This window comes from Xiphias gladius, chromosome 1, assembly GCF_016859285.1.
Source record: "Xiphias gladius isolate SHS-SW01 ecotype Sanya breed wild chromosome 1, ASM1685928v1, whole genome shotgun sequence".
In the NCBI taxonomy this organism is placed as follows: domain Eukaryota; kingdom Metazoa; phylum Chordata; class Actinopteri; order Istiophoriformes; family Xiphiidae; genus Xiphias; species Xiphias gladius.
Window position 1 is genome coordinate 3,689,276 of NC_053400.1, and position 27,213 is coordinate 3,716,488.

A 27,213-nucleotide genomic window follows, 5' to 3' on the forward strand; every position below is an offset into this window, starting at 1 on the left:
ACCAGTGCATAAGGGGAGAGGGTAACACCAAGTGAACCCAGGCGTGCCCCATCCTCCAAACTATGGACACAGAATAAGTGCTAAATGTGATACATGCTGCAGGATGTTTCCAAGGTGCTGCAAAAACTCAGTGTTCCGCTCAGATAAGGGCCCTTGATATTTGATAGGGGCGGAGTTGGGCTCCCCTCAACTCCTGTGCGAGGAGGGAGGAGTTCCACATTCTTATAAAAAACCAGCGGAAGGGTTGACACTGTCGGGTACGCCGAGCAGTCCGAGTGTTGACCCAGAATGGCACGGAACGGAATAATAGAGAACGGAGTGACTGACGGAATCCCGGCCCTGCCGCTGCCCCAGCCGGCCAAAGTCCAGGAGATCAGACACACCAAGGTAAGGGGGGCACCGCACAGGATGGCAAGTTCGGCCGCGGCGGGCAGGGTCCTGCAAGGGGCAAGACAGTCAGAGGCATTCGGCCTCGCTGTGCCCGTGACTTTGCGGGTGTTATGAATCAATGTGTCAGCTGTCAGACAGAGGCGAGAACCACTTTCCACTTGTCCGCAGATCTTTATCGACAACGAATGGCACGCGTCCTGCAGAGGAAGGACGTTTCCAACCTTCAACCCGGCGACAGGTGTCAAGATCTGTGATGTGGAGGAAGCAGACAAAGTAAGAAAGCCTCAACTGCATGTATCCACGTTAACAACAGCAATAAATCACTCAACTTAGTAGACTTTTTCATCTTGGTGCAGGCTCGCATACTCTACCACTGAACGATTAAGACCTAAATTCACATTAATTGCTGCTTTGCCGCTTTGGCTCCAAATCCTCTGCCAACCTCCATTTAAGCATCCGTTAATGTTTTTAAGCTTCTTATTAAGGTCTGTTGGTATGGATCTCAATGGAACACAGCATGACATAAGAACCTAAGCAAATAAAGAAAAAAAACTTTTTGCCAAATTTGGTCGATATGTTTTTTTTTTTTAGAAAGGAGCGTTTTATATCCCCAGAATATCTCGGTCAACACGTTGCTTTTTACCGCACGCAACAGGACATTTTTGATTTCAAGAAAAAAAAAAAAAAAAAAAAAGGTAAAGTGAAGTGGGAACTTAATTTTATTTCAAAATAAATGTTAGCCTACTATTATTGCTACAACCGCTCTACCTATTTCCACTTCTAATATAGACCTAGTGAAGATCGGAGGAGGCCATGAACCCACAGGAAAAGTCACTCCGTGGGCTTTTGCTCCTCGTTTTGCGGATGCGCGCAGTCTGCCTCTGTTGCAGCCCAGTGCTGTCCTTCCACAGGTGGGACCTGTGTGTCCTGGCACAGTCCCGCCTCACTCTGTTCCATTTTTTTTTTTTTTTCTGTGTAGGAAGATGTGGATAAGGCGGTGGAGGCAGCCAAGGCGGCCGAGCAGAGAGGCTCGCTGTGGCGCAGAATGGACGCGTCCAGCCGTGGGAGGCTGCTGCACAAACTGGCCGACCTGATGGAGAGGGACCGGCTCCTGCTGGCGGTGGGCTCCTTTTCAGTACCTCCTGGGCCAGAGCAACTGAATGCCCTCCGCAGACAGCTGCTGGGCAGAGACACCCCTGAAACGACGTGACCGACGTGTCCTCGGTCACGCACTGTCCACGCACAGTGACCTCAACCAGTTTTACTTAAATAAACCTTCAAGTAGGCCAGTGCTTGATTTGTCCTCGAAAACCCGATGGACGTGTAGAGTTCAAGAATTACAGATGTATTTAAAGTCGGGGTTTTGAAAGATGCATTACCCCGTAGGTCTAGTTCAGTTCAAGGTTCTAGAGGATGGAAAGGTTTGTTAAAAACAGGCTCAATCACTCGACCCGAGGCGCCCGCCAGTGATGGGGTCCTCAGATTTCTCTCCACGTCATTATTGATCCCTTCCAAAACGTCACTGTATCAATATTACGCCATACGTGGCCAGATATCGCGAAGTGGCCGGGGTCACCCGTGGCCGCCCTTTGTACCGCAAGCGGAGCGCACCGAATCGCCGGGCCGGCCGCGCGAAAGCCGCCCTGGTTTTCCCCGAGTGGAAGCATTCGAACCCCGTGCTCCAGCGCCACCGCACCACGCTGACACCAAAAGGGCCGCACTCAGAATTGCCCCGGAGTGAACGCACAGGAGCAATAATGGCAACGTCAAACACGAAAGTACCCACTGTGTGGCAGAATGGCCCCCGTCAGAGAGATAATACTATCTATTCAATTATTTGACCATTATTACTGATGCATTAACTTGTAACAAGCAATTCATTATTGCCTCTAAGTGGAGATGGTTGGAGAGTATTTCATATATTTTGGAGTAGTTTATTTTACTGTGTAACACTGCGTCACATTCTACCGTCAATGATGGGTTTATACTGGATTTTTAGAAATCTCCGTCAACTGCAGTCGCCACAGCTGCCAGGTGGATGTAGTGGAGGAAAAGGTAATCGGTTCCCCTCTGAAAAGTAGTGGGGTCGAAATAGCCTCCAGTGGCATTCAAATGGTAAAACGCATGTGAAGTACAAGAACCTTGAGGCTGTATGTAGTGGGGGAAGATTCTTCCCCTCGGCTGCCGGTTCCCCTCTTCTTACAGACAGGAGAGAACTCCTGCTGCATGTTTCAAATGAAAGACAATAACAGGCTGCGTCGGCACGGACTGCAGTTTCCTTTCCTAGTGTTGCCTTCGGTTCACATACTATTCCTAACAGTAGATCTCAATTAGAGAGGCGAGTAGTCTTTCGTAAGCTACAAACCTCTGAGATTTTCCTGCACTTTTCCGTGTGCTGTCATGACACTGACTTATTCATATCTGGGACTGGCCTATATTATTGTATGACATCATGACACTGTGACCCCACCCCAGTCTCTCTTTCTCGCTTTGTAATGACTGCTGGATGTGACTTTCCCTCTCTTTCAGATATTGTTTGGAATGCAGTCCCTTGTGCTGTGCTTTTTTTCACTCTGTGTAGCTGCCAGCCTGCAGTAAGACCTAGATCTGTAAATGAACCCTTACAGATGTGAGTGAAGTAATAATACCAGATTGCATGTGACTGCTAATTGCAAACATGCTCTGGAGTGGTAGTGTACAGGGTATGGCTAATTACACTAAACTCCCAGCTATGTTTGAGGAAACAAGGTCCAGATTCAGGCCATTTAAAGGTACAGTAAAGTGGCACAGTGGTTTCAGTGTCTGCCAGAGCCACGGAGCCTCACTTCTTATTTTACCTGTTACAGTGAAATAAAAGTAACTCCAGTGAATATGGTAAATATGGTGGGAAGGAGTAGGACACCCAATACAGACACATCAAATTCAAACATAATCATTATTATATAAGATAATCAATTATACACTCTGTTTTACATACTTGGCACACACACACACACACACACACACACACACACACACACACACACACACACACACACATACGTATATATCCAAATAAGTTTATCAAGATACTGTACATTGTAGTGGACCACTGACATCCCACTGCACCACCCTTGGCTACACCAACTAACTACTATTTCAGGCCCATGCAACTCACTGCCTTTGTTAGGCGCTTAATTAATTCGCCATTTTTTATTAACATATCTGGAGCCAACAAGTATAACATCATGTTAGATTCCTGCTAATAAAACTGTTTATAGATGGCCAGCAGTAACTTTATAGGCAACCTTCACTGTGCAGGAAGAGGCCTGGAACATACCAAAGATTATAGATATTAATTTAAGGATTACTCTGGTTTATTACAATTTTGTATGTATTTTTGTACTGTAGTCCAACATTTTGATCAGATGATAACATTCCCAAAGTAATTGCTGAGATCTGTAACACATCACTACAATGTAGACCGAGCAGTCAGATGATCAGAGAGATTGGAAACAAGGTTACACTTTATCTTGAATATCTAAATCGCTTCACTGGGAGGTCAAGCTGAAATTGATGAAATGTTGCTAATCATCTGCACAGGAAAACTGTGTGTTCGACTACAGTAAGTACAGTAGGTCAAAGTTCAAGTAGGAAGTGGCTTGTTAACTCTGATGGATGTTTACAATAGAGACTTTGGTTAACAGTTGGACGTTTTGCTGTCATTTTGTCTTCCAAATGAGTTTTACTAACCTGGGAGGTTGTTTCCAACAGTGGTTTCCGACCTGGTGGTCAGGGCCGCCCACAGGGAGTTGTGAGATAATCACATGGATAGGAAAAAAAAAAATCTTGTTTTTTTTTTCGGGGACTTTTCTCTAAAATTTGGTTCTTGTAAGACACTGTATATTTTTGCCTCTTAAGGTCCCTAAAATTATTCAGTAGTATATATTCTAGTTGAAACAGTCACACATCATAGAAGTTCAAGATATTCTGTGGCTTGCGGTCCAAAGTACACACTGCTTCATTTTTAGAGATCACTTGCAAAGGTCTCATCCATTAACTCGAGTATGAGAACAAAATGCTATTATTACCAGGATGAATGATGGCAAAAACTACAGAAATAAGATCCAAGTTGTAATAAACTATAATTACCCTTTAAGTCAAAGCTATATAATTAGGCCTCTTTTTTTTAAGAGTTTTTTTTTTATTTTTTTATAGTGACACCGCTGCATCATCTACAGTTACGGTGTCAAATCACATTTCGTTAGTTATTACTTTGCCAAGATTTCAGCTAAACATGATAAAATGTTGAGCGACATGTATTGAACCGTGATACTAGTTTCCCTGACTCCTTATAGACCCTGGAGACTCTGGACACAGGGAAGCCGTTCCTGCAGTCTTTCTTCATTGACCTGGATGGCGGCATCAAAACCCTTCGTTACTACGCAGGCTGGGCTGACAAGATTCATGGCAAGAGTCTGCCTGTAGGTGAGTGTGTGTGTGCCATCTTCTTTTAACTGTAAGGAATTCAACAACCAAAACCATCATGGCCAACAAAGATGCGAGAGATCCTTTGTGGTAACAGAAAGGGTTTGACCAGTGTGATTCTAACGGGAGGAAAATTTTACAAGCAGCCACTAAGAGCTCAGTTTGATGATCGCTGCAGTTGCGCATGTAAATCTGAAAAAATACTTGACTGGACTTGAAGCCTTGACCCTTTGGGTTCACGGTTATGTGTGTAAGATGTGAGTGACTGAAATCTGAGCCATTATCTCTTTAAACAGCTTAATTGTTTAAAAAGAAGCATGTTCCGACAGATGCATGAGACGGGCGACTGAGAAAAACACAGCTAAAATGCCTCCTGATAGTTTGTAGTGCACAACATAGTTTCTAATGCACTCAAGATACTTTCGAGAGTGTGTCTCCTGCACAATACCCACGTCACAACATAATTTATAGTGAAAACCTACGACTGCAATTGCAGAGCTTTGTGGGTGTCCGGAGATTTTTTTTTATTGCTGTTACACTAGTTTGATAGTAATTTGAGAGAATGAATCAGTAGTTTGTACTCAATAATTTATTACCCGTGTACACAGATTAGTAATTTGCTCTACTGAATTTCTTAATTCCTGTCATCACATTAAATTAATTTGTGTTCTCAAATTCAAGTTAAGTTAATGTAACAGCAGAAACTGAGGTTAAAGGTGTCCAATCCGGTCAGTCACTGAGGAGCACGCAGAGTTTTAGCGGCAGTGTTTTGGTATTATGGCACCTATAATTACTCAATTAATTTATTCAGTTACTTCTTCAATCTTACATTTGAGAGCATTAATTAATAATTTGTGCTCATAAATGAATTTGTATGCACATTTTTTCTCAAATGAGCTCCTTACAAAATAATGTCAAACATCTACACAACACATGAAAACAAATAAATAAAGACAGAGTTAAGATTGGCACAGGATAATTAGTAGTGCACAAGATGAGTTTCCAGAGTGCCCCAGAAACATAGGGGTACTTTTTTGCACATGCCAGGGAATCCATAACCAGTGCACCATTGGGAAACAAGTTAATTACTACAGAGCAAGTGACTTGGCCTGGCTCAGGATTGTCCTCAGCCCTGGGTGGTATCTCATTCAGGCTCTTAATACTTCCCCCTCTTGTCAGAGCCTACTTTGCTTCTCTTCTGCCTCTGCAGGACAGCAGATAGACAAAACACGCTTGCCTTTTCCTCCCGATTAGATCCCAATGGAGTGGTGAGAGACGAACAGCATGGCAGGACAAAAGGAAGAGGAAGAGGCTGAGATAGTGATCAGTGAGGTGCAACAGTCTGTGAGGATTAACAATCAGTGTTGGCTCAACGCCTCGCCAAACCAGCAGCCACTCAGCCAGTAATCCCCAGTTTTATACTGGAGTAGTCTCACTACCGGTTGTCAAGATGAGACAAATAATATAGTTGTTGCTTGATATGAAAATTGCGCAATTGTAGGCTAAATACACACTGTGAAACGCAGACTCTAATTTGAATTTTACAAACATGCTTTAGTGGTAGAGCTGCTGTATAGACTACTAGTTTCAATTTCATTTCATGCAGATGAAGCCAAAGTAACCATTTTTCGTCACAAAGTAGAATAGTTTAATTACTGTCATGTAGTGGAAACATCAATAATGGCCAAAACCTTCTCCTTCATTCTAAATTTGCTCACTATTTGTTCACAGGTGAATTGCATTTCAAAGTAAGTGAACCAATCAATTGTCCCTGGCATGTGTCCAGCACCTCAAGCCGACTACAACAGTAGAAAGTATAAAAATGCCCTCAGTAGAGCGCAGACCTCCTCCAAAGCCAATGTCAAACAACATACACCAGACTTAAAATGGAAAAAATTCAAATGAGAGCAAATTATCCAAATCTGCCCCAAAATCTAATGGGTTCCTCCCTGGCCCTTGCCCCACCCTTCCACTAAGTTCGGTGCAAATCAGCTCACTACTTTTTGCATAATCCTGCTGAGAAATAAACAAACAAGCCAACAGGCACAGGTGATTACACAACCTCCTTGGCGGCTTTAATAAAGATAGTATGACAATGATTAAGCATCCTGGACAGATTTCTCACTCCTAAATTCAAAATAAGAGCCTACAAATGCAATCAAATGTAACACTGCATTTCCACTCACTATTATGATTAATAATAACTCAGCCAGTTGACAGTTTGATACAGAGACAAAAAAGAAATCCATCGCTAGACACCACTCGAGATACTGTAGGTGAGAAAGATTTTCACTTCTCATTCATCCTTCTTACCAGGAGAATTGTTCTGTCATATTTCTCATGCTGACAGGACTGCAGACATAAAAGTGAGTGCTGGGCTGCTTTCATTTTCTATTATACACACATTGAAATTTTCACATAATCGTAATAAGCTTAGCTGTGCACTTGTGATGACCTTTATTATGTCCTCATTCATATACAACGCCAAAATCGCTGAATCCGCTTAAAAACATTTTCTTTTGCACAAGCAGTTATTCACATCTAAATTATTGATATATAACATAAATATGTAATGCATAACAAAGATGGTAGGGGGCCCAAGACATAAAAATTGATCACGAACCTCAACTCACTAAAATCAGTGACTTAAATATATAGTCAACCATTTCAAGGCTGATGAACACAAACTAATTGCAGACAAGCGTCTTGTGAATCTTGTGTTACACGCAGATAAAAGCTTCTCCTAACATGTTTGGAATGTGGACATTCCCCACTGACTTCACCACTGAGTGAATGTAACCTTCTGTAAGCTGCAACTGAACATGGGCTCACCCAGTGACAAACATAAAGGCGAGAGATGGGTCCTGTTGTAGGGAGTCACCCAATCTGTGATCAGTCACATGGGAAACTAGAGAAGGTCAGGGTACTGAGCCTCTTTAATGTCCATATACAGTATACAACAGATCATATACACAGTGTTGGTCTCACCATTGGTATTGTTGGGACATTCTAAAAGGATTCAAGTAAAAACAGCTTAACAATACAAGAGAAATACTGCACTTGAAGTTAAAAAAGTTAAGGAACCTAGCAATAATTTAAAGGAAACGCAACCATGACAGTAAGTATTAAATAGTGTAAAATTTGGCTAAATGCTGCAAGACTTCAAAATCTGACCAGCTTTGTTGTTTTTTTTATTTCACTTTTGTTTAAGAAATTCACTGGTTTACAGTTTTTTCTTACACAGTTTCTGGTTCCTTTAGAGAAATATTTTCACTCTAACCATCATGTGATTTTAAAAAAAAGTTGTTCCGTTTAAGAAAAGGTCATTAAAGGAACAAAAAGGCCTCCAAATTGAATGACAAAATACGTAGTTGGTCCACAGAATGACACACACAAGCCTTTTCTCTGATGCCTCTATCAGCAGGATGATATCATTTGTCTGTGCCTTCCAGAACCATTACAAATTACATTTGAAATAAATCTGTTTTATGATGTTTGGAAAGAAGAAGAGGAAGATTCCTTTAGTGTCCAAGTATGTTTTGACACACACAGGAAATTTGACCTCTGCATTTAACCGTCCGTAAGTAATGAACACAACCACACACACACACACACACACAAGGAGTACCCTTGGTCAAGGGTACTTCAGCAGTGGATGTTGAGGGAGGGGTGTTCATTAACCCCCCCCTGCCCATCTTTCTTTCTGCCGGTCCAGGATTTCGAATAACAATGTTGGCTGATGTTTGGAAATGGGAAAAGGACAGCAAACCTACCTCCCTGTGCAGACCATGTGACCCTCTGATACCATTACATGGCCTCCTCCTTTGCCCCCATCATAATTTCTACAGCAGCTAGAGGGATTTGTCACTTGAATGTTTTAGGATTACTTGCAGAAATGACCGATTCTGTCATAGTCCTTGGGAGGACAGTATCCAAAGAACTTAACACTCCCTGAATTTTTTTTTTTCTTTTTCCTTTTCTTTTCTGCTGACCTCGATTGGTTTGACCACCTTCCTGCTGTAAAAGTGTACTCCAGGACTCCATGACATCACTTTTGGGTGTAGTAACAGGTGAAACAGAGCACACTGCGGACCAAACCCAACTACACCCATTAGTGATGCTGGTTGTGATCTCTCAGTCCTCTCTCAGTATGGAACTTAGTGTATTGATAATGTATCCAACTGACTGTGCTGTTTCCTTTTGTCTTTTTCTTTTTTTTTACAGATGAAAGCTACATGTGCTTAACCAAACACGAGCCTGTTGGTGTATGTGGAGCCATCATTCCAGTAAGTCCAGTGGGAATCTGGTTTAAATTTATGAGCAATAATTTATAATGGGAATTCTGATTACTGCTAATATTAATTTGCCTTAGTGTGAAAAGGATTTCTGTGAAAATTAACTTAACACACATATACACTGGGGTGCATAAATAGAATAGATCAACACATAATATTGCTGTTGATATCCTGTTATAGTGCGTGTGTGTGTGTGTGTGTGTGTGTGTGTGTGTGTGTGTGTATGGGCCAGTATTACTCATGCTGTGGGGACATAAATCTGTTTTTAACAGTCACATTGTAGGGACTCGATTTCCTTTTGGGGACAAAAAGCACGTCCCCATAATGTAAATCATATCATTTTTGGATGAAGTCTTGGTTTAAAGTTAGGGTAAGGTTAGGTTTAGGTTAAGGTTAGGGCGAGAGTTGGGGTTAAGGTTGGGTGCAAAGTGTTTATGGTTAGGCTTATGGTAAATCTCCAGGAAATGAATGTAAATCAATGTAATATCCTCTGACGTGATGGAAACGTGTGTACGTGTGTGTCACATTATTCTGCTAAGGAGATCCAGTAAAAGGTACCTCCGGATGTCTGACCATTCTGCTTTAATACAATCTGTTCTTAATAGGCATTTTTGAAAATCTGAACATTCCACAATATCCAGTTTATTACTTGAGGAGATAGAATCCAGCACACTTTTGTGATGCCAACTTCTTTCTTCTTACTATAAATCTACATATGGATAATAATCATATGTGTTTTAAGTATGTCATTGGAGAGTAAAAGGCATGCTCTGGCATTCTGGGGAAAGCATTATTCTTGTTTGCTGTCTTCTCCAGAGTCAGGGAATATGAATATCCTCTTCACCTGTAGATCAGTACAGAGATTTGTCCAAGCCCCAGGAGCAGAGCTGGGCTATGTGGCAATGTTGGCACAGTCTTGCTTAAATGACACCCTGGGACCCAGAAAAACTTTTTTGAAAAGTTCCTGATTATGACACACAATCAGAATTACTCTTTGAATTCTGAAAATTTGAAACAGCAGGTTCAAAAAGCTGCAGCAGAAATGGGAGAAACTGTTTTGGCATATGCAGCTGTCATTGGAATGATTGGGCCACCATGTTTAGATTCATAATCTATTGTTACATACAATACAATACATCCATGGATTGGTCTTGGAGGCTTAATTTAGCACCACGACTGCAGGAAGGGGGATATTGCTTGCAAAGATCAGTCAAATGTGGGAGCAGCTGGGTTCTGTGAATACAAGCAGGTTTGTGCTTTGTCCCAACCTGAAAATGCTGGAAGATGTATTTTTTATGTTGGTATAGCAACGAAAAGCCAAAACCAGGAAGGAGCTTGGGGTGGATGAGTCAAGAGTGTGACACTGGAGGCAGCTGTTCACATCTTGTTTCCTATTAGCAGACAACATTGTTTTGATTTTAACCATGTCTGTGATCATTTTCTTAAACAATTTGCCTAAACCTAATTTGGAAGGCAATGACAATTTAATTTGTCCTCTGACTTCCCCCTTGTTACCATTCCTTTAATCTAGTACCAGACCTATCTTTATGCTGGACCATGGATTTATTAGGACTAGATACTGCAGTCACGGACAGAGTCCTGCACGGTTCCAATTTTGCATACCCACACCCGCCCCGCACCCGCAAAGCTCAGTACCAGAACCAAGCCATTTCCCGCAATTATCTCTAAATCAAATCTGGACCCAACCCATTTATGTCAGTCCTGAGACCAGAACTGTACCTGAAACATTTATTAAACATATAGGCTACAGATTCACTCACTTTAAAACTCATCCAGATTGTATTTAAGATGGGCTTGCATGATGGCTGGTTTGTCGTTATCTGCTGTTTTGTGTAATGTACTCTCCCATTCATGTGTGCTTTCCTCTTCCTGGTTTGGTCCAGCTTTTAGCACGGCATATATTCATTGGAGTCTCTTTGCCCTGTCCGCTTGCCCCTGTTGGAATGATGTCATACTCATAGAAATTGCTTCTCTGCCTTGGAGAAACTTTTGCAAATTCTGTATTAAATTGTAACTGGCCTTGTTTGCAGTTTGAGATGTCCTGTCAGACATCTATGTTGAAAATTCTTTAGGATTGCAGGGCATTTTTGTGTTGCTGTACCACAGTTGCCCACTGGGACAGATTAGCAGCAATGTATTGCTGCGCCATATCCAGCTCTATTAATCAATTAATGTACTGGACACAGAGATAAAACAGAGATTAAATCTTCTCATCTGACACTGCGTGAATGCAAGTGTTTTTCCCTATCTCACAGCAGTCATCCTACTTTAAAGCAGTAGGACCCTTTAATGTCAGCAGGTTACAGTTTCAAGGTGAATGGCTCTGTTATATACACTGCTAACATCTCTTGCTTTCTTGCAACTATACTAAGTCTTAATTGGAACCACTGCAGAGTGCCCTTAACTTTCCAAAAATGCACTGATCATAAATGTGTAAGTGCTAGTAAGGCAACTGCACTCATTTAACTGCACTGTCTGGATGTGAGGATGAAATGAAACCGTGCCTACCAGAAACCTTATCTTAATCTTTGCTCTCCCTAAACAAGACCTCCTCTCTGCCAATCCCTTTAGGGCTGTTCTTACAAGAAAACAGAGCATCAATCCTGTGCTGCCTGGATTTACTTTCACACATTGGAATATATGTTTTTTTTTCTTTTGATAATAACTTCATCAGATTTAGGGTGGGGCGCTGTTTGGTGTTCCACCGTATTGTGTTTCACTTTGTCGTAGATCCAAACAGACATGAGTGTAATTTCGACATCATGACAGAATACAGCCATTCAGTTTTTATCTTTGAGCATAAGCCTGTAACCTCTAATGTTGCTTTGGCAACAAAGGAACAAAACGGCTGTTGTTTGACATGGGAGATTATATCATAAAAGTGAAATTTATACTGAAGAACGTTGTGTAATTACTGAAAGTACTGCTGGCACACACACCGCATGAGTCATTGTCAGAGGAAAACAGGAAATCTTTCTCCCGACTTGTGATCCCAAGATCCCTTAATGGCACTGAGTGTTTCCAAAGTGTCGTAAAAGTTAACAATGCCTAAACAATAAACATGCAGCACTCACATATATTGCTGTCTAATTTGGGTTTGATTGCCCAATTATTTGTCCACTGGTTTTCCAACATGGAAACGAGCAACTGGAAAATAAATGAACTCTTTTTCTGTATTTGTTTACTTTGAATCATCTCCAGTCCTGATGATTTAGAGCTTTTATTGTCTCGTATGTTCTCTGCAGACCAGCATCGGAGTGATGAAGTGGATTTAACTGAGAAAACCAAGTACTGATGATGTTTCTTGAATTATTAGCCCCGGTTTGTGCCTCTCGTGTAGTCGTTATTATTTCCATTGGAGACCGCTGCAGTGATAGATTATAACAGACACAGAAATAAGCTACTGTGTACATCAAAAACTTTAATAAATGCATCAGGTCATTAAAAAAATGTATTCTAGACTCTCCCATCCTCTGTATATACAAAATAGAAAGTATGATGTGGGTGTTTTACAATTAGAAAAAAGTAGCTACTAGGACTTACATCTGCCTATTGCTTTGTTTAAGTATTCCGTATAGCCAAGGCTGGATTTAAAACCGGACTAAGCAGGTAACTTTCCTATACCAGTGCCTCCAAGGGCCCCCTAAAGACAGGTTCACTGTATAGCATTTGGTTTGTGGTAATATGATCACTAATAACATCAATCCATCCACTTTCCACTGCTTATCCATGCCCAGGTAGTGGTGGCAGCAAGCTAGGCAAGGTAACCCATACGTATGTCGTCCCTTCAGTATTTTCTGGGTCTCCTCCCAAGTAACCTCTAAAGAAATGCGTCCACGAGGTGTCCTTATCAAATTCCCAAATCACCTCAAGTGGTTTCTCTCAATGTGAGAGAAAAAAATAATAATTTTGGCCGCTTGTATCCATTATCTTACTTTTTCACTGACTAGAGCTCATGACCTGAGGTGAGGATTTGACCCTGGTAAACTGGGGGCTTTGCCCTCAGGCTCAGCTCTTTCTTCACCATCACAATCCAGTACAATGCCTGCATCACTACGGACGCTAGGGCTGGCCAAAAATGAACAAACAAATCCTATATACTGATACTTCGATATGTACTGGGTCTGTACTGGTCCATACTGCATCCAGGAAATTGCCATTTGCTTGCACTCCTAAACATGATAAAAGATTTCACCTACTTCTGGCTAAACGGCTTTTATATTTTACCAGACTCACTGCCAGCTCTATAAATGGAGGCATTTAAAACCTTCAATTGTTTTACAAACTCACGTGGGTACTGAAGGAAAAAGTTTAACTTAAGCAGTGTGGGTGGTGACTGACTGATCATGTTTTCCCCTCAGCCTCTGTTTTCTCTCCGGGCTTACTATAGCTACAGTATCTGCACTTGCTGCTGAGAGTGCTCAGTACTACAAACCCTCATACTCGACTTGGCAGCTGCTGATACCTGCTCTTGCACATTTTTGCTGCTCTCTACACTTCTCATACATGTCAAACTGCCTCACATACACTGAACAGACCCCTTGGCGGCTTCAGGGCTTGCCAGATTTGTTCATGTACCAGAGTCAGACTGTAGATTCAATGCTAGTTAGCCTGTTAGCCTGTGGAAATTATTCCTGATGCCTACGGACTTTTTCAAGACTCGCTACTGCAGTTCGGTTGATACTTTGACTACTTTTAATGCCTGTTAGTGTATTGAATTTTGATTTAAATACTTTTATTGTCTCCAGGTCATTTCTTAGTTCTACGACTGTCATGATACAACAAATAAACTAGTTGGTAGATTTACTGTAAACATAATACAGATGAAGTAGCAACACAATTATCACGGCAAGTTAAGTAAAAACTATTCTGTATTTCATAAGTTATCAGCTTTATGTAGCCTAAAGCTAAATATTTTGGGGGATAAAGAAGCATATTACTTTTCTTCCACTATATACATTCATATCACATTAGTTTGCCCTGCACTCTCAAATCTTCTCACATTTGGCCAGGTGCTGCACGAAGTGGGTGTGAATGTCAGATTGTAATTTTTGGAAAAACACAAATCCCATATCCCAAATTGTTATACATTTGAAGCATACTGACCTTTTTACCCGAACTTGTTCACAAGACCTCGAAACACTTAAACTCCCTTACTATGGGTGCAATATTAACCGACACGATAAGGGCCTTAAGGTGCTTCCTGCTTCAATCTTTAATTCATTACCTGATCTTGAGTTTCTGTCTTGAAATGGGGCCCTGTGTTCAAATCCACTTTTAAAAGCTTCATTATTTCAGCTGATATCCTCCTCACATGATGCATATTGCTGAATTATGTGTATTTAATCTGACTGCCACGTGTTGTTGTGGAGTTACATAAACTTTGACTTGACAAGTTCAAGGAGAGACACAATGCTTTTGCACATTGTTGATGTAGTGTACTTCAGTTTGTTCAGAGTTCTCTTCTATTTCATGTTCTTGTCTTGTTTCTCTCAAATATGGGGCAGTGGTGGCCTAAAGGTTAGAGAAGCAGCAGATTCAATTCCAGGACTGGCAGGATAAATCGTGGCAGGGAAATTGAAAAGCAGCGCTCCTCATTACTACCAATGAGGTTCCCTTAAGAAAGGCCCTAATGCCAACTGCTCCAGTGGAGCTGCTCAGTGGCCAGCAAATCAGGCTGGTTGTACCGGGTAGCTATCAGATGTGAATACGTGTAACTGTGTGAGTGTCAGGGTGTTCCTGCAAAAGAGAGCTTGGCTCTCAGCAAAAATTTCCCTGAATAAATGAAGTAATTTTAAACAAGGGAAAGTTGTCACAATTATTTGAATTCTATTAGGGGTTTACAGTAATTGTATACCTAATTTTTTTGCCATAAACATCCACTAACCTCACTGATTGTCTAAAACACATTTTGCTATCACGTCATGTCATAAAAAAGCCCATTATATATCCTGATGGTGTACATGTGACCTCAAGGCTCATTCGGCAGTCATTGTGGTGTGGACTTTATTCTTTATTCTTCTTTCGGATCTCCATTAGCTTCCGCTACAGTGATTGCTAATCTTCCCGGGGTCCACATAAAATCATACATACACTCACAGCATACAAACACATAGGCAGACATAGTCTAAACAAAAACTACATAATTAAAGGTCAAAATAATCAACATATCAGATTGTGGTGTGGACAACTGAATGAAAGAGAGAGTGACCCAAAATAATGACTATTTGGCCTATTTTGCCCACAATGACCACACATTTGAAAATGTTTTGGCAGTCAACTAACATTTGTTCTTTTGTCTATGCTAGTGGAATTTTCCTCTGCTGATGTTCACGTGGAAGATAGCACCGGCCCTGAGCTGTGGAAACACTGTGGTCATCAAGCCAGCAGAGCAGACCCCCCTCACGGCCCTCCACATCGGATCGCTCATCAAAGAGGTCTGATGTTAGCCTCAATATGTACAGTGGGATTGATCCAAGCTGTGGGCTGGGAGAGGTTTAGACTTTAAATCTCTGATAGTCCTCTTGTTGAGCAGATTCTGGGCCTGTATTCCTAGAGAAAATCCCGCTTCTTAGCGATTAGACTGCTTCTGTTATGTTTTGGTAGTGACTGTACCCAGCAGGGGAGACAATCTTGATCTGAACACATTTTTTTTTACGTCTCTTTTTTAAAAATCCATTATCCATAAAATTTGTTATACATATAAAAATTTGCAAACTTAGTCTTTAGTCTGATTTTTTTTTTTAATTTCTTGCAAAACTTCACACTTTAAAATGAATATTCAGACTGAATTCACACTGCATAACATTTGAGTGGGGAAGTACTGATTCCTTTATACCAATCTTTTCTGTTGGCCCAGATGTAGTAATGCTTGAATATACTGAGTCTGTGAAATACAGGATTCAGCCTGTAAAATCCCTAGTGCATACGTTATAGTTGTAGAATGTTAACTCCCCCCATACATCCCCAAAATCCCCAAATTCCTTGACAACAAGACTAAATCAAAACCTAGTATGTGACTGGACCACCCTTAATCTGTTTGCTTCTCTCCTACTCTCTATGCTCACATATAAAGTTTTTTACAATTCCCCATAAAGCTGTTCCCTTTTACATGTTTTTCTGTTTCTGTTGTCAGACAACAGAACCAGTATGAAATAATGACAGAAATGCAGCCCTTTAAGACCACATGTTAACCAGTATTCATTTTCAAGCCATTTCCAAGCTGCTGCTCTACTCTGCTAAAATCCTGATTTTAAAACCGCAGTGTCGTCTGATAAAATCACCATACACACCAGTTAACTGTGCTGTGGCTATTATTTTGGCTATATTTACTTGTGAACTGATCACTCAGAGAAAGTAAGAAACTCATTCACATCTGTGTCAGTTGCCATGCAGACACATAGAGAGGTGTGCCTGCTGAGGGAAATCTCGACCTCCCTGGGCAAAACTGGCGACTCTCTTCTACGGAAAGTAGTTAAGGTTTGTCCAAAAAGTCGCTAGATTTGTTGCTAGCTGTTTTTGTGAAGAAAAGTTGCTAAAGGGATGTGACAAGTCTGTAAATGTAGTGACAAAGATGCTAAGTTGGCAACACTGCCTGTAAACACAACGCTGATGACGCAATAGAAACTCCAGTTCATTTTGAAAGAGCAACAACCAATGGGGAAACTCAAACACTCAGCAAGCCAACCAGTGGTGTAACTTCCTTACTCACTCACTCACTGAATCACTCATTAATCAGTCAGTCACGGACATTCTTGTTCATAGGACTACCCCACTGTTGCGGTCCAGCCAAATATCCAGAAGACATCAATGGTAGCTACAGCCCTGGTAATTTGTTGTTGTAGAGAAATACTAAAATTCAAAATCATATATGTGTTAAAATATTTAGACATAAGTATGGTGTCCCTGAGTGATCAAGACACATACAATAATAAACATGCAGTTAAGCTTATGGAATGGTCATGGTTTGGTTCGGTTTGGTTAGATTAAGGGAAAGCTTGTGGTTTGGGTTAAAATAAATACTTCATTAAGGTTAGAGGACCTTCGTCATCATGGTTACAGTAATAAACACAGTTAAGTTTGTGGAACGGTCCTGGTCAAAAGAAACAATGATGACTATTGGTTTCAAACAGGAAACAAACAGCAGTCTCCTGTGTCAACAGGGAGACGTGTGTTTTGTTGACCCATCCTTCCAACCCGACCTCTTCCCTACGCGGACTTTGTCGCTCTATATACTATACTATACTATACTATGACCTGACTTCCTCCTTTGCTCCTGTAATAATTACTACTACTGCAAGAGGTCAACCTAAGAATAAAACGTAACTATGGGTTGTAATAACCTGCTTCCACCGACAACCTATAGGGTCACTTTTTAGGTGAGGACAGTCTCGGAATCATGCGATCAGAATGTTAAGAGAAAGGGAAAAAAAACAAAGCTTACATTTTAGCTGATTTAAACACAAATGAAGTATAGTTGACTTCAGCAACGTCATGAGTCACCATGGCAACAAAAAGCGTGATCCAGTTGTGAACTTTTCAGTTGTAATCTGTGCTACTAGCATTTCTGCATTTGGATTGTGTTTTCTTTATGTGCAGCTCTTTTCTGTATTTGGATTGTGTTTTCTGTTTTTGCAGTGTGTTTCTGTATTTGGTTTTGTTTTCTCACTTTGCAGCATTTTTTCCTTAGTGCTGTTGATTTGTTGTCAAATTGGTGAAGATGTTTTCTTAGTTTTCTGGTGTTTTATCTTTTTGCATGTTCTTCTTAAGCTGCAGTACTTTGAACTGTTAGAGCCACCATATGTAAGAACTGTGAAACACAGTAACACGCCATCTAATGATCATGTAGAAAAGTGATAAAAGAAATACTGAACTATCATCCAGACGTACCCTGAACAAGACAAATGGGGGAATGGATGCCCTGTGATTCAAAACATTAACCCAAAATGTGGGGTCTTTTGCTGTTTCCTGGGACATTAAATCATTGGTGATTCCCTGAACTAACATTCTCTCTTGGTTGCCATTTCAGGCAGGCTTCCCTCCTGGAGTTGTGAACATCGTTCCAGGGTTTGGTCCCACAGTGGGAGCAGCCATCGCCAGCCACATGGACATTGACAAAGTGGCCTTCACTGGCTCTACAGAGGTATGTGAATGTACAGTATGAGGATGCACTTCTTCCACATGATCATTTTTTTGACAAATGAATGAAAGACTTATTCAACTCAACAACGCAACTAGCACATAAAAATCTGATTCGCCATCATGTCATTTACAGTGATATAGATAAAGGGTATTGTAAAATGCGGTATAAAATAAAAAAAAAACATCTTATATCAAGAAAAATGTTGTCATATGAAATTAAGTAGCTTTAAAATTTTCCTAAAATTTGTTGGGCAGAGTCTAGTAACATTTTTTGTTATTCTTAAATTAAGAAATGATTATTATTCCCCTAAAATTGTTTTTAATCTGGAGAAATCTGTTAACCAACAAAATGTGTCAATTAAAAAATATAATCAATGATTTCATTAGCATGAAGTCTTATTCAACAAAAGGAGTTAAAAACAGATGCCTATCGACAAATTCAGACACCAGCCCTAACACTCACATCTGATGACTCTCTTGTTCTGTAACCAAGTATATGTTTTTCATTTATACCCATAATGGACTAAGGTATGACTCCTAATAGCTGTGCACCGTCGTTTGTGCAGGTAGGCCAGCTGATCAAAGAAGCGGCAGCCAAAAGTAATCTGAAGAGAGTGACTCTGGAGCTGGGAGGGAAGAACCCCTGCATTGTGTTTGCTGACTGTGACTGTATGTAAACATGCTCTCTGTGTCTCTCTCTCATCAAAATGTTGTATTTTGATCATTTCAGCATGCATTAGTCACAACCTGCTATATGATTACGTCACAGCTTTGCAGCCCCAGGTGTTGGTGAGAGGCGGTTTTGACTTCACAACATCCCTTTACTACTCAGAAATACTGGACTATTAAGTCTGTCAAGTCTTGTGCTTCACGTGTGCCACTAACCTTTTTGTGCCTTTGCTATCATCACTCAACTATTTGTCGAAGATGTCACTGTCAAAGACATTTAGACCGTAGCTAAGCGGTGAATTGCCAGGGGACTGCAGAGAACCCTACCTGGCTTCAGTTGCTCGGCTGCTGACAGTGATGCCATTACAGGGCCGCAGGAGAGCAAACTGTAGCCGAGTAAACTAACCAGTACAATACAGCCACAGTTTGTTGAACTGATAAACAATCTGCTGCCGTATCCTTTAAACAGCACCTGTTAAAAATAACATACAGCAACATACTTTACATTCCTGGGTCCAGTTTTGTGTGTTGGTGTTTACTGTTTTCCTTGCTAAATATAGAAAACTAGAAGCAACCTCATTTTGTATAAAATACATTCATATGGAACTACTTACTAAATGTAATGCTGCCAGAGTTTAGTTTTTCTCATATTGAGAACTGTATATGCAATTGTTCACCCCCATTGTGCATGACAACTGAAATATTGTTAAGGTCAGGGCTGTAGCAATCACTGAGGACACTGTGGCCAGGTCCTCAGTATTTTTTTCTGGGAATATGAGAGGGCTTAGAAGCCTGGTTGGCTAAGAGATTCAACTAAGTCTGGTGTTATGTTTAGTGACAGCTGTTTCCCCAGGTAAAAAAGAAAAAAGAAAAGAACAAAACAAAACAAAAACGAGCCCAGTCACAGCTTTGAAGGTGGTATTAAGAGTGGTGATGTCATCCTCCTGTGGCAGAATGAAAAGAATAGCAACAAAAATACTGGCCGCAAAATTCAGTATTTCGAAATGTTGGCTGCTGAACTGGTTAGGTTATAATGATATGGTTGATTAGAGTTAGACAACCATAACCAGCTACGGGTAGCGACTGTAGGGATGACAAAGTAGACAAAACAGGCAGGGGGAAAGGGTATAAAGAGGGTACAAAAAAAGGAAAATTACAGCATTTATCAAATCACCATCGCCCCCTGAAATGCATTGAACATCACAAGCTGATGATACATAATAAAATAGAAAAGGTGTCATTTTCTCCTGAAAAAGCTAAACGTGTCCTAAAATGTTACATTGGTTCTTTAATTTTTGCTCTTATTGAATGTGTATCTGTATGTGTGTCTACAGTGCAGCTCGCTGTGGAGGAAACCCAGAAAGGAGCTTTTTATAACCAGGGTCAGTGCTGCACGGCTGCGTCACGTGTCTTTGTGGAGGAAAGTATATATGAAGAGTTTGTGCGTTGTAGCATAGAAAATGTCAAGAAGATTGTCATAGGAGACCCGCTAGACCCCCAGACATCACAAGGGCCACAGGTAGGAGCACTCAGTCAGCATCATAGAATACTAATCGACAAGTAGTGCTTAAACCTGCAATGGCAACATTTTTTTGGACACTTGGGGGCAGTGAAACAAGTTGTGAACATGACATTGACATATTGTCACCTTTTAAGTTGATATGGGGAACATAGCAAAAAGTTGCGTATTTACAGATGCAGATATGCAGAAATATAACCAGCTATTTGGAGTTTCTGGCCATCTGGTAAATGTTCAATACTTAGCTATGTTTTCAGTCTCTACCAACTACTGAGGTAAGCATCTGGCTCTTTATTTGCCTAAATGCTCTCCTATGTTCACAAGCTCTGTTCGAAACTTTTTCATCCACTGTCTGGAAGACAGTTCCAGAAGGTCCAGTAGAAAAGCTCCGTGAAGCGGCTGTGAACTGCTCTTAAATGGAGGTGGAGCAGGTAGCCAGATGTACATTTACAAAAACAGATGTCTTTAATGCTAAAGTCTTCGTCTTGTAAAACAAAAAAATTCTGTTTGAAAAACACTTCCGGTACAGCATAACTCACCCTTGTGTTGCTTGTTGAAGTTTGGTTTCGATTGTAAAATTGTCTCATTGTTGCCTCTTGTGGCTGCTTGGGCAAAAACACCCACTACAACTGCTGTTCTCGTCAACCATTAAGTACCAGGGAGTGTTTTTCTGCCCTCCGGCCTCAGGGGGATGTAATGAGTCCATTATGGCTTGGCACACTACAATAGGGCAAAGAAAATGGCACTAGAAAACTTACTTGTTACACAAAGGTTGGATTTAGGCAAAGGTTAGATTTATACTTTATCAGAACTGTTTTCAAATACGGTTTTTCTGTTTCACAAGAGAGAAAACTTAAAGAATGAGAACTAACTGATTGTTGTGGCAAATTTAAGTCTGGTTAACTTCCCCATCCCCATTGAATAGCAGCGCACAGCCATTTCCCAGAGCACTTCCATGCAACGTTCCAGGAATGTCTTCCTTACAGTGGATGAGACAGTACTGAACATGGCTATGTGTTTACCAGCTAGTCACTGACTCTGTCTGTCTACCATTTGGTGCTGGGCAGGTAGTGTGATTTTTTTCTGAAAACAGCTGCCCGCTGCAGAAGAAAACAATACAATGAGAGCGGTGAGAGTGAACCAAAACAGTAAAGTTGCAGGCCAGTGTTGCCAAGTGTTGCCACAAAGGCTGTTGTTGTGCGCACGTTACTTTGTAAAAGCCGTTATTGTAACGTTATTCATCAGTCTTTGAAAAGGGTAGAAGACAGGCAAAGTACCTAACAATTTTTAGATGCTACGGAATATATTAGTTCAATATCCAGGCACAGCAGGGTCACGCTTTCTGATGACCTTAGTGTGACCATTCTGCTCTTCTTCTGTTGACCTACATGGAAATTTATTAAAAAACTCCTGCATCTAGTAATTGTCAAGCACTGTTCTTTCACCCTCTTTAAAGAATGAGTAACACCAAATAAGGTCAAGATTAATAGCAACAACCACTTAAACAAAGTGACATCCATTCAACAGCACTCCACTGTCGCACTTTATAATGGTCACAGATTATGATGTAACATTGACTAAACTATGGGGTGAAACTGGCTGTAAAACTGTAAAGTTGAGGGGTGCCGAGATTTGGTTGATCATTGTCTGTATTATATCTGAATCATCACTACAAGTTGTGACATTGTCATTTGAGACGTTTTTATTGCAAAAATATCAAATCAAGTCCACTACTGAAATACCTAGGTGTCTTCTAGTGCTGTAGGCCTACTTTATGGAGATTTTAGGTCACTTAAAGAATAGTTAAACATTTTGAGAAATACTTTACACTTATTCACTTTCTGTCTGAGAGTGACATGAAACGATGGTAATCAATCTCATGTCTGTGTGTTAGAACACAGATTAACAAGTACAAATCTGGAGTTAGGACATGGTTAGCTTAGCATAGCAAAAAAGACTGGAAGAAGGTTAAAATAGCTAGCCTGTCTCTGTCCAAACTTCTAAAAGAAACCTAAGTACAACTCTAAAACTCACTGATTAACATATTGTATCTTCTTTGTTTAATTTGTACACATTTGAACTAAGCAAGGCTAGCTAAACTCCCTGATGCTATCTCAGTGCTGGACGAACAGAAATGAAACTGATATTAATCTTAATGTATCATTTGACTCTTTTTAAAAACAGCAAACAAGTGAATTCCCCTAAAATTGAGACTGCCCCCATATTATTAAACTATCTCCTTCCCTTGTCTACTTGTCTGCCCGATGCTGGCCGCAGATTGACCGGCAGCAGTTTGACAAGATTATGGATCTGATTGAGAGTGGAAAGAAGGAGGGAGCCAGGCTGGAGTACGGAGGAGTAGCTGTGGGTGAGAAGAGCCTCTACATTCAACCCACCATCTTCTCCGGGGTCAAAGACCATATGCGCATCGCCAAGGAAGAGGTTATAACTTGTTTCAGTACATTACAAATGAAATTTAGACAGAAGGGGTGGGGGATAGTGTCAGTGTTTGAAAGTTAAGCCTGACACCCTGTGGAACTGTGCTTTAATTACACCACAGACAGGGCAGAGAGGCAGGCTGCACAGCCAACACTGGTGAGAACTGGAAAACACACCAAAAGGCCAAGACAAATGGGAACATGGGTCGCAGTTTTAGCTGGACAGAGGCCTGTTTCTGACAACAAAATTAATAGTGAGACACAAGTCAACATTACTAACATGAGTCTTATTAACTTATAGTTTTCAAATTATTATCTCATAATTTTGATTTAAAATGAGCCTTTTTTTATTTTTATCAGTCCTCATTTTTCCATAGTCCTGATAAAAAATACTTTATTTGTACATTGTTTCAAGTAATGGAATGTGTGTGATTTTACTGTAATTTAGATAGCCATAAATATCAGATAAAAAAACGTATTAAAAGGACACCTGCCATGTAGTAGCCAAGTGTCCAGTTACTTAAACCCTTGAAATGTGGGCACTGTGTTAAAAAGGCTGTCTGTTTGTTATTTCAATATATCTCGCACACTGAAATAACTACCAACTCTGACACCTTATTTTTCACAAGCTACTTGATTTATATGTTAAATATCCTGAAAATGAGAGAAGAGGTATCACTCTGTTCGAACAACACTGAAACTCTTATTAAAACTCTTATTATACTCACTCATGGCTGTGGTGTTACAGCCTCTTCCCTCACACACAATCTTTAACTGGGTATAGACGCAGGCTGCATGGAGCATTTTAACCAGACAAGAGACAAGTTTGGTTTTGTCAAGAAGTCGGTCACTAAATGAACGTTAATTAGCGACAGCTGATATAACCTGACACCAGCAACGGGTGAGAGCGAAGGTTTGCGCGGGCTAAAAATGAGAAGCTAAACAAACGCTACCTGAATGTTTTCTACACTGCTCTTTGCTAATAAGAAAGAGGAGAAATATTTGTTAGTGTCTCAAGTCAGTGAATTTGTGTAGTTGAGCCACTTACCAGTGTGCCCCGAATAATCTTTCACGTTCACACACTCAACTTTCACTTTGATTTGCAGCAGGATGTTAGCAGGCGGAGAAAGACAAAACAAAGTATAATAAAGAAAGGATCAACATTTGATCAATTTTATTTTAGTTGATACTGATCCCAGATCAGCCCCGATACCAAACCCACATAATGTACCTGATTTTTGGCAATGTAATATCAAATAAAATTGATGTTTGTAACACTGGTAAGACAAAGGTATTGGACTCAAAAGCCGTACCACTTGCGTACACCCCCAGAAACACCCGCTTCTGGGTGGGTGCTCACTGTACTCCCCGATTCATCCCAGCTTTTGCCAGCATTCAGCCTCCTTCCTGTATTTTTGGTGAAATTCAGTTTGGAGAGGGCAGCGCAGAGGAGAGACGTTGCGATAGTGAATAAAGGTGAAGCCGATTAATCGCCGGGGCAGTCATCTTTCTCTCCTTGCAGCGGCTGAGGATATTTTTTTTCAAAGTCTTGTTTTGATGAACGCTGCTGAGACAAAGAAACATTTGGAAGACAGAAAATTCAAACCAATTTGAAACGGGGATAATTAAAAACACAACTTGACTTGTTAATCATCACGCCATTGGCTGCTTTTGCTACAAACCCGAACAAACATGGAACCTGGTGAAACAGTTAAATTGTGATGCCCACAATGACGGTGATAAGTAAGACATCCTGTCCGCTGTCTTTACACCTAGGTAGAAAGGAGAAGTGTTCCATCCCCTCTGGGTTTCTATGTGTGGGAGGTTAACTTCTAAGTTCTTATATTCAACCTTTTAATTAATTTTAAATTTCTCTACTATACTGTTATTTCTATACTATTACTATACAATTCTGTACATAATAGAATTGTGTCCTATTGTACATAATTGTAGTACTGTTTCATATTGGACTGTACAGTTCCTGCTATATTTATGTTTTTCAAGGTGTTCTTTTCTCAGTTTATATTAAATATTCATGTCTTTTATTTTATATGAATGGCAGTAGAGACAAAACAAACAAACAAAGGAATTTAATTGCACACTGTGACTTTCTTCTCTGTACATATGACCTGTCTTTACTGAAATCTTTCCCCGCTCAGATCTTTGGCCCAGTGCAGTGTATATTCAGCTTTAAGAACCAGCAGGAGGCCATAGTGAGAGCAAACAGCTCACAATATGGCCTGGTGTCAGCAGTCTTCACAACAAGTATGGACAGAGCTCTGTCTGTGTCTGCAGCCCTGGAGACTGGCACTGTCTGGTAAGTCCCTGGTCACAGTCCTGACACCAGAGGGAAATATTTGAACAGGCATTTTATTCCCTGTTCATTTCTCATTAAAAATCGCATTTCTGTTTTATTTCATTACTGGATACCATTCAGGCATTAACTTATTAAGCAACGTAAATGTTGTGAGGGGCTATTGAACCTGCTGCAGGACCATTATACAAGATTCACACCATTTTTCAATGTTCCTTCCTTACTTGAACAATTTTTGTTATACCTTTTCACAACTGTTATGCACATTAGAAATGCAACAAACAGAGATAAAGGACAGGGAGGCTGAATCCCCCTGACCCTCGAAACCGCTACCTTAATGAAAGTCCTGCAGTTTTGCAAGCAAAACAAACACTTGCCAGCCAGACAACATTTCCCTCCTAAGTTTTAAGAGCCCATAGTAGTCTTATGTCAAGGCACTGCCCAACTGTCCATATAGTTATTCAATTTTTTAGCTGTGAGGAAACAGCAAATTAGACTGAACAGCATATGAAAACCCTGGGAATTAAATTAAATGCTGCATTTCATTCCAAAGGCATTACTCAATCGTGTGTCAAAAATAAATTATGGCTAACGTAGAGGTGCCAGCAGCTCACTGAACTGAGAAAAATGAGAAATGAGAAATGAGAAAACTGAGTAGGTGTGCACTATCCCAACTTATCTGGCCACTAGCCCATTTGCCAGTTCAATATGTCAAAACCTCTGCTGGGCGGATGGATTTAGTGTTTGTCAAGAAATTAAACCAAACATTGTCTTTTTTACATTTCTGTTTATGCACAGATTAAACAAACAAGATACAATATGTTAATTAGTACCTTTACAGGTGTTAGTATTGGCAGGCGTATTTTTGTCTTAGTCTTTACGCTGAGCTAAAGACAGGGGGAATGAGTTCTCTCTTTCTATCTCTCTCTTGTTCAAGGATAAACTGCTATAATGCCCTTCATGCCCAGACACCCTTTGGAGGGTATAAGATGTCAGGCAACGGACGAGAGCTGTAAGAACCATCACGTTTCTTCATATTTCATATTCTTCATATTTATTTACTTCATATTCTTATACCTGTTCACTGTGTATTCCCTAACCTGCCTCATGTGTTGTCTCTGTCCTCTCAGTGGAGAGTATGCACTGGCTGAGTACTCAGAGGTGAAAGCAGTGACCATCAAACTGAGTCAAACCATGTGAGACAAACTCGGAAAACTCCAGTGCTCTTCACTTTCCCTCGCATCTTGCCACAACACTATTCTCTACAATCCCCACACTCCCTTCTTTGTCTCATTCATGCTCATGATGTTGAAATTAGGGTTAGGCCAGTATCACTTGGCCTATACAGTATATCAGAGCCCTAAAAGAGTCATTGTTTTTTTTTAACCTTTTCTATAATATACTGAATGTGAGGATAGGGTTTTACTCATCATCTTCAGTAATGTCGGTATATAAAACTGGTAATGCTCTATTTTACGGGTCCATATTTTTCTAAGAATTTCCCAATAATTTATTCAGAAGTTCCACAGAAATAAGTGTGATTTGGTACTGCAGAAATGGCCGGGAAAATAGAGACAGTGTTCAGGCGGTTCATTTCCAAGTGATAATTAATTTAGTTAAGAAACTGCTGGCCTAAACCATAGAGAAAAGCAGATCAGCTGAATATGCACAAATGTGAAATTTGCCTACAACCAAGCATACACTGCAACATATATGACGAATAAATTTCCAATAATAAATTAGTAATGACTGAATATTTACACAATTATTTAACTATTAACTACACAACTATTTAAATGCAGCAGTTCTTTCAATGAAATTTAAATCTTAGCTAAAGTTAGTACCAAATTACAGACTTCTTTTTTGGAAATTATAAAAACTAAAGAAAATACAAAAGAAATTCATTTAACAAAAAGGACAAGCATAAGGATCACTTATTGAGAAGTTTTTAGAGGTTCT

At 40.4% G+C, this 27,213-nt stretch overlaps 1 protein-coding gene across 1 annotated transcript; it reads left to right on the forward strand.

Annotated features, from left to right (window-relative positions):
- The first annotated feature begins 249 nt into the window (after nt 1-249).
- aldh1a3 (aldehyde dehydrogenase 1 family, member A3) lies at nt 250-27,015 on the forward strand. Its single transcript, XM_040130096.1, has 13 exons — nt 250-387; nt 559-663; nt 1,370-1,510; nt 4,728-4,857; nt 9,082-9,143; nt 15,482-15,610; nt 18,202-18,315; nt 18,881-18,983; nt 20,318-20,502; nt 22,780-22,944; nt 25,100-25,257; nt 26,192-26,266; nt 26,385-27,015. Exons 1-13 carry the CDS (start codon nt 289-291, stop codon nt 26,452-26,454), a joined length of 1,536 nt encoding a protein of 511 aa, XP_039986030.1. The 5' UTR covers nt 250-288; the 3' UTR covers nt 26,455-27,015.
- Nucleotides 27,016-27,213: the final 198 nt, after the last annotated feature.

Coding starts and splice junctions, on each gene's coding strand:
- aldh1a3 (XM_040130096.1), top strand. CDS start 289: ATGGCACGGAACGGAATAATAGAGAACGGAGTGACTGACGGAATCCCG. Junction 664..1,369: donor ATGTGGAGGAAGCAGACAAA/GTAAGAAAGCCT, acceptor TTTTCTGTGTAG/GAAGATGTGGATAAGGCGGT. Junction 15,611..18,201: donor TCGGATCGCTCATCAAAGAG/GTCTGATGTTAG, acceptor TTGCCATTTCAG/GCAGGCTTCCCTCCTGGAGT.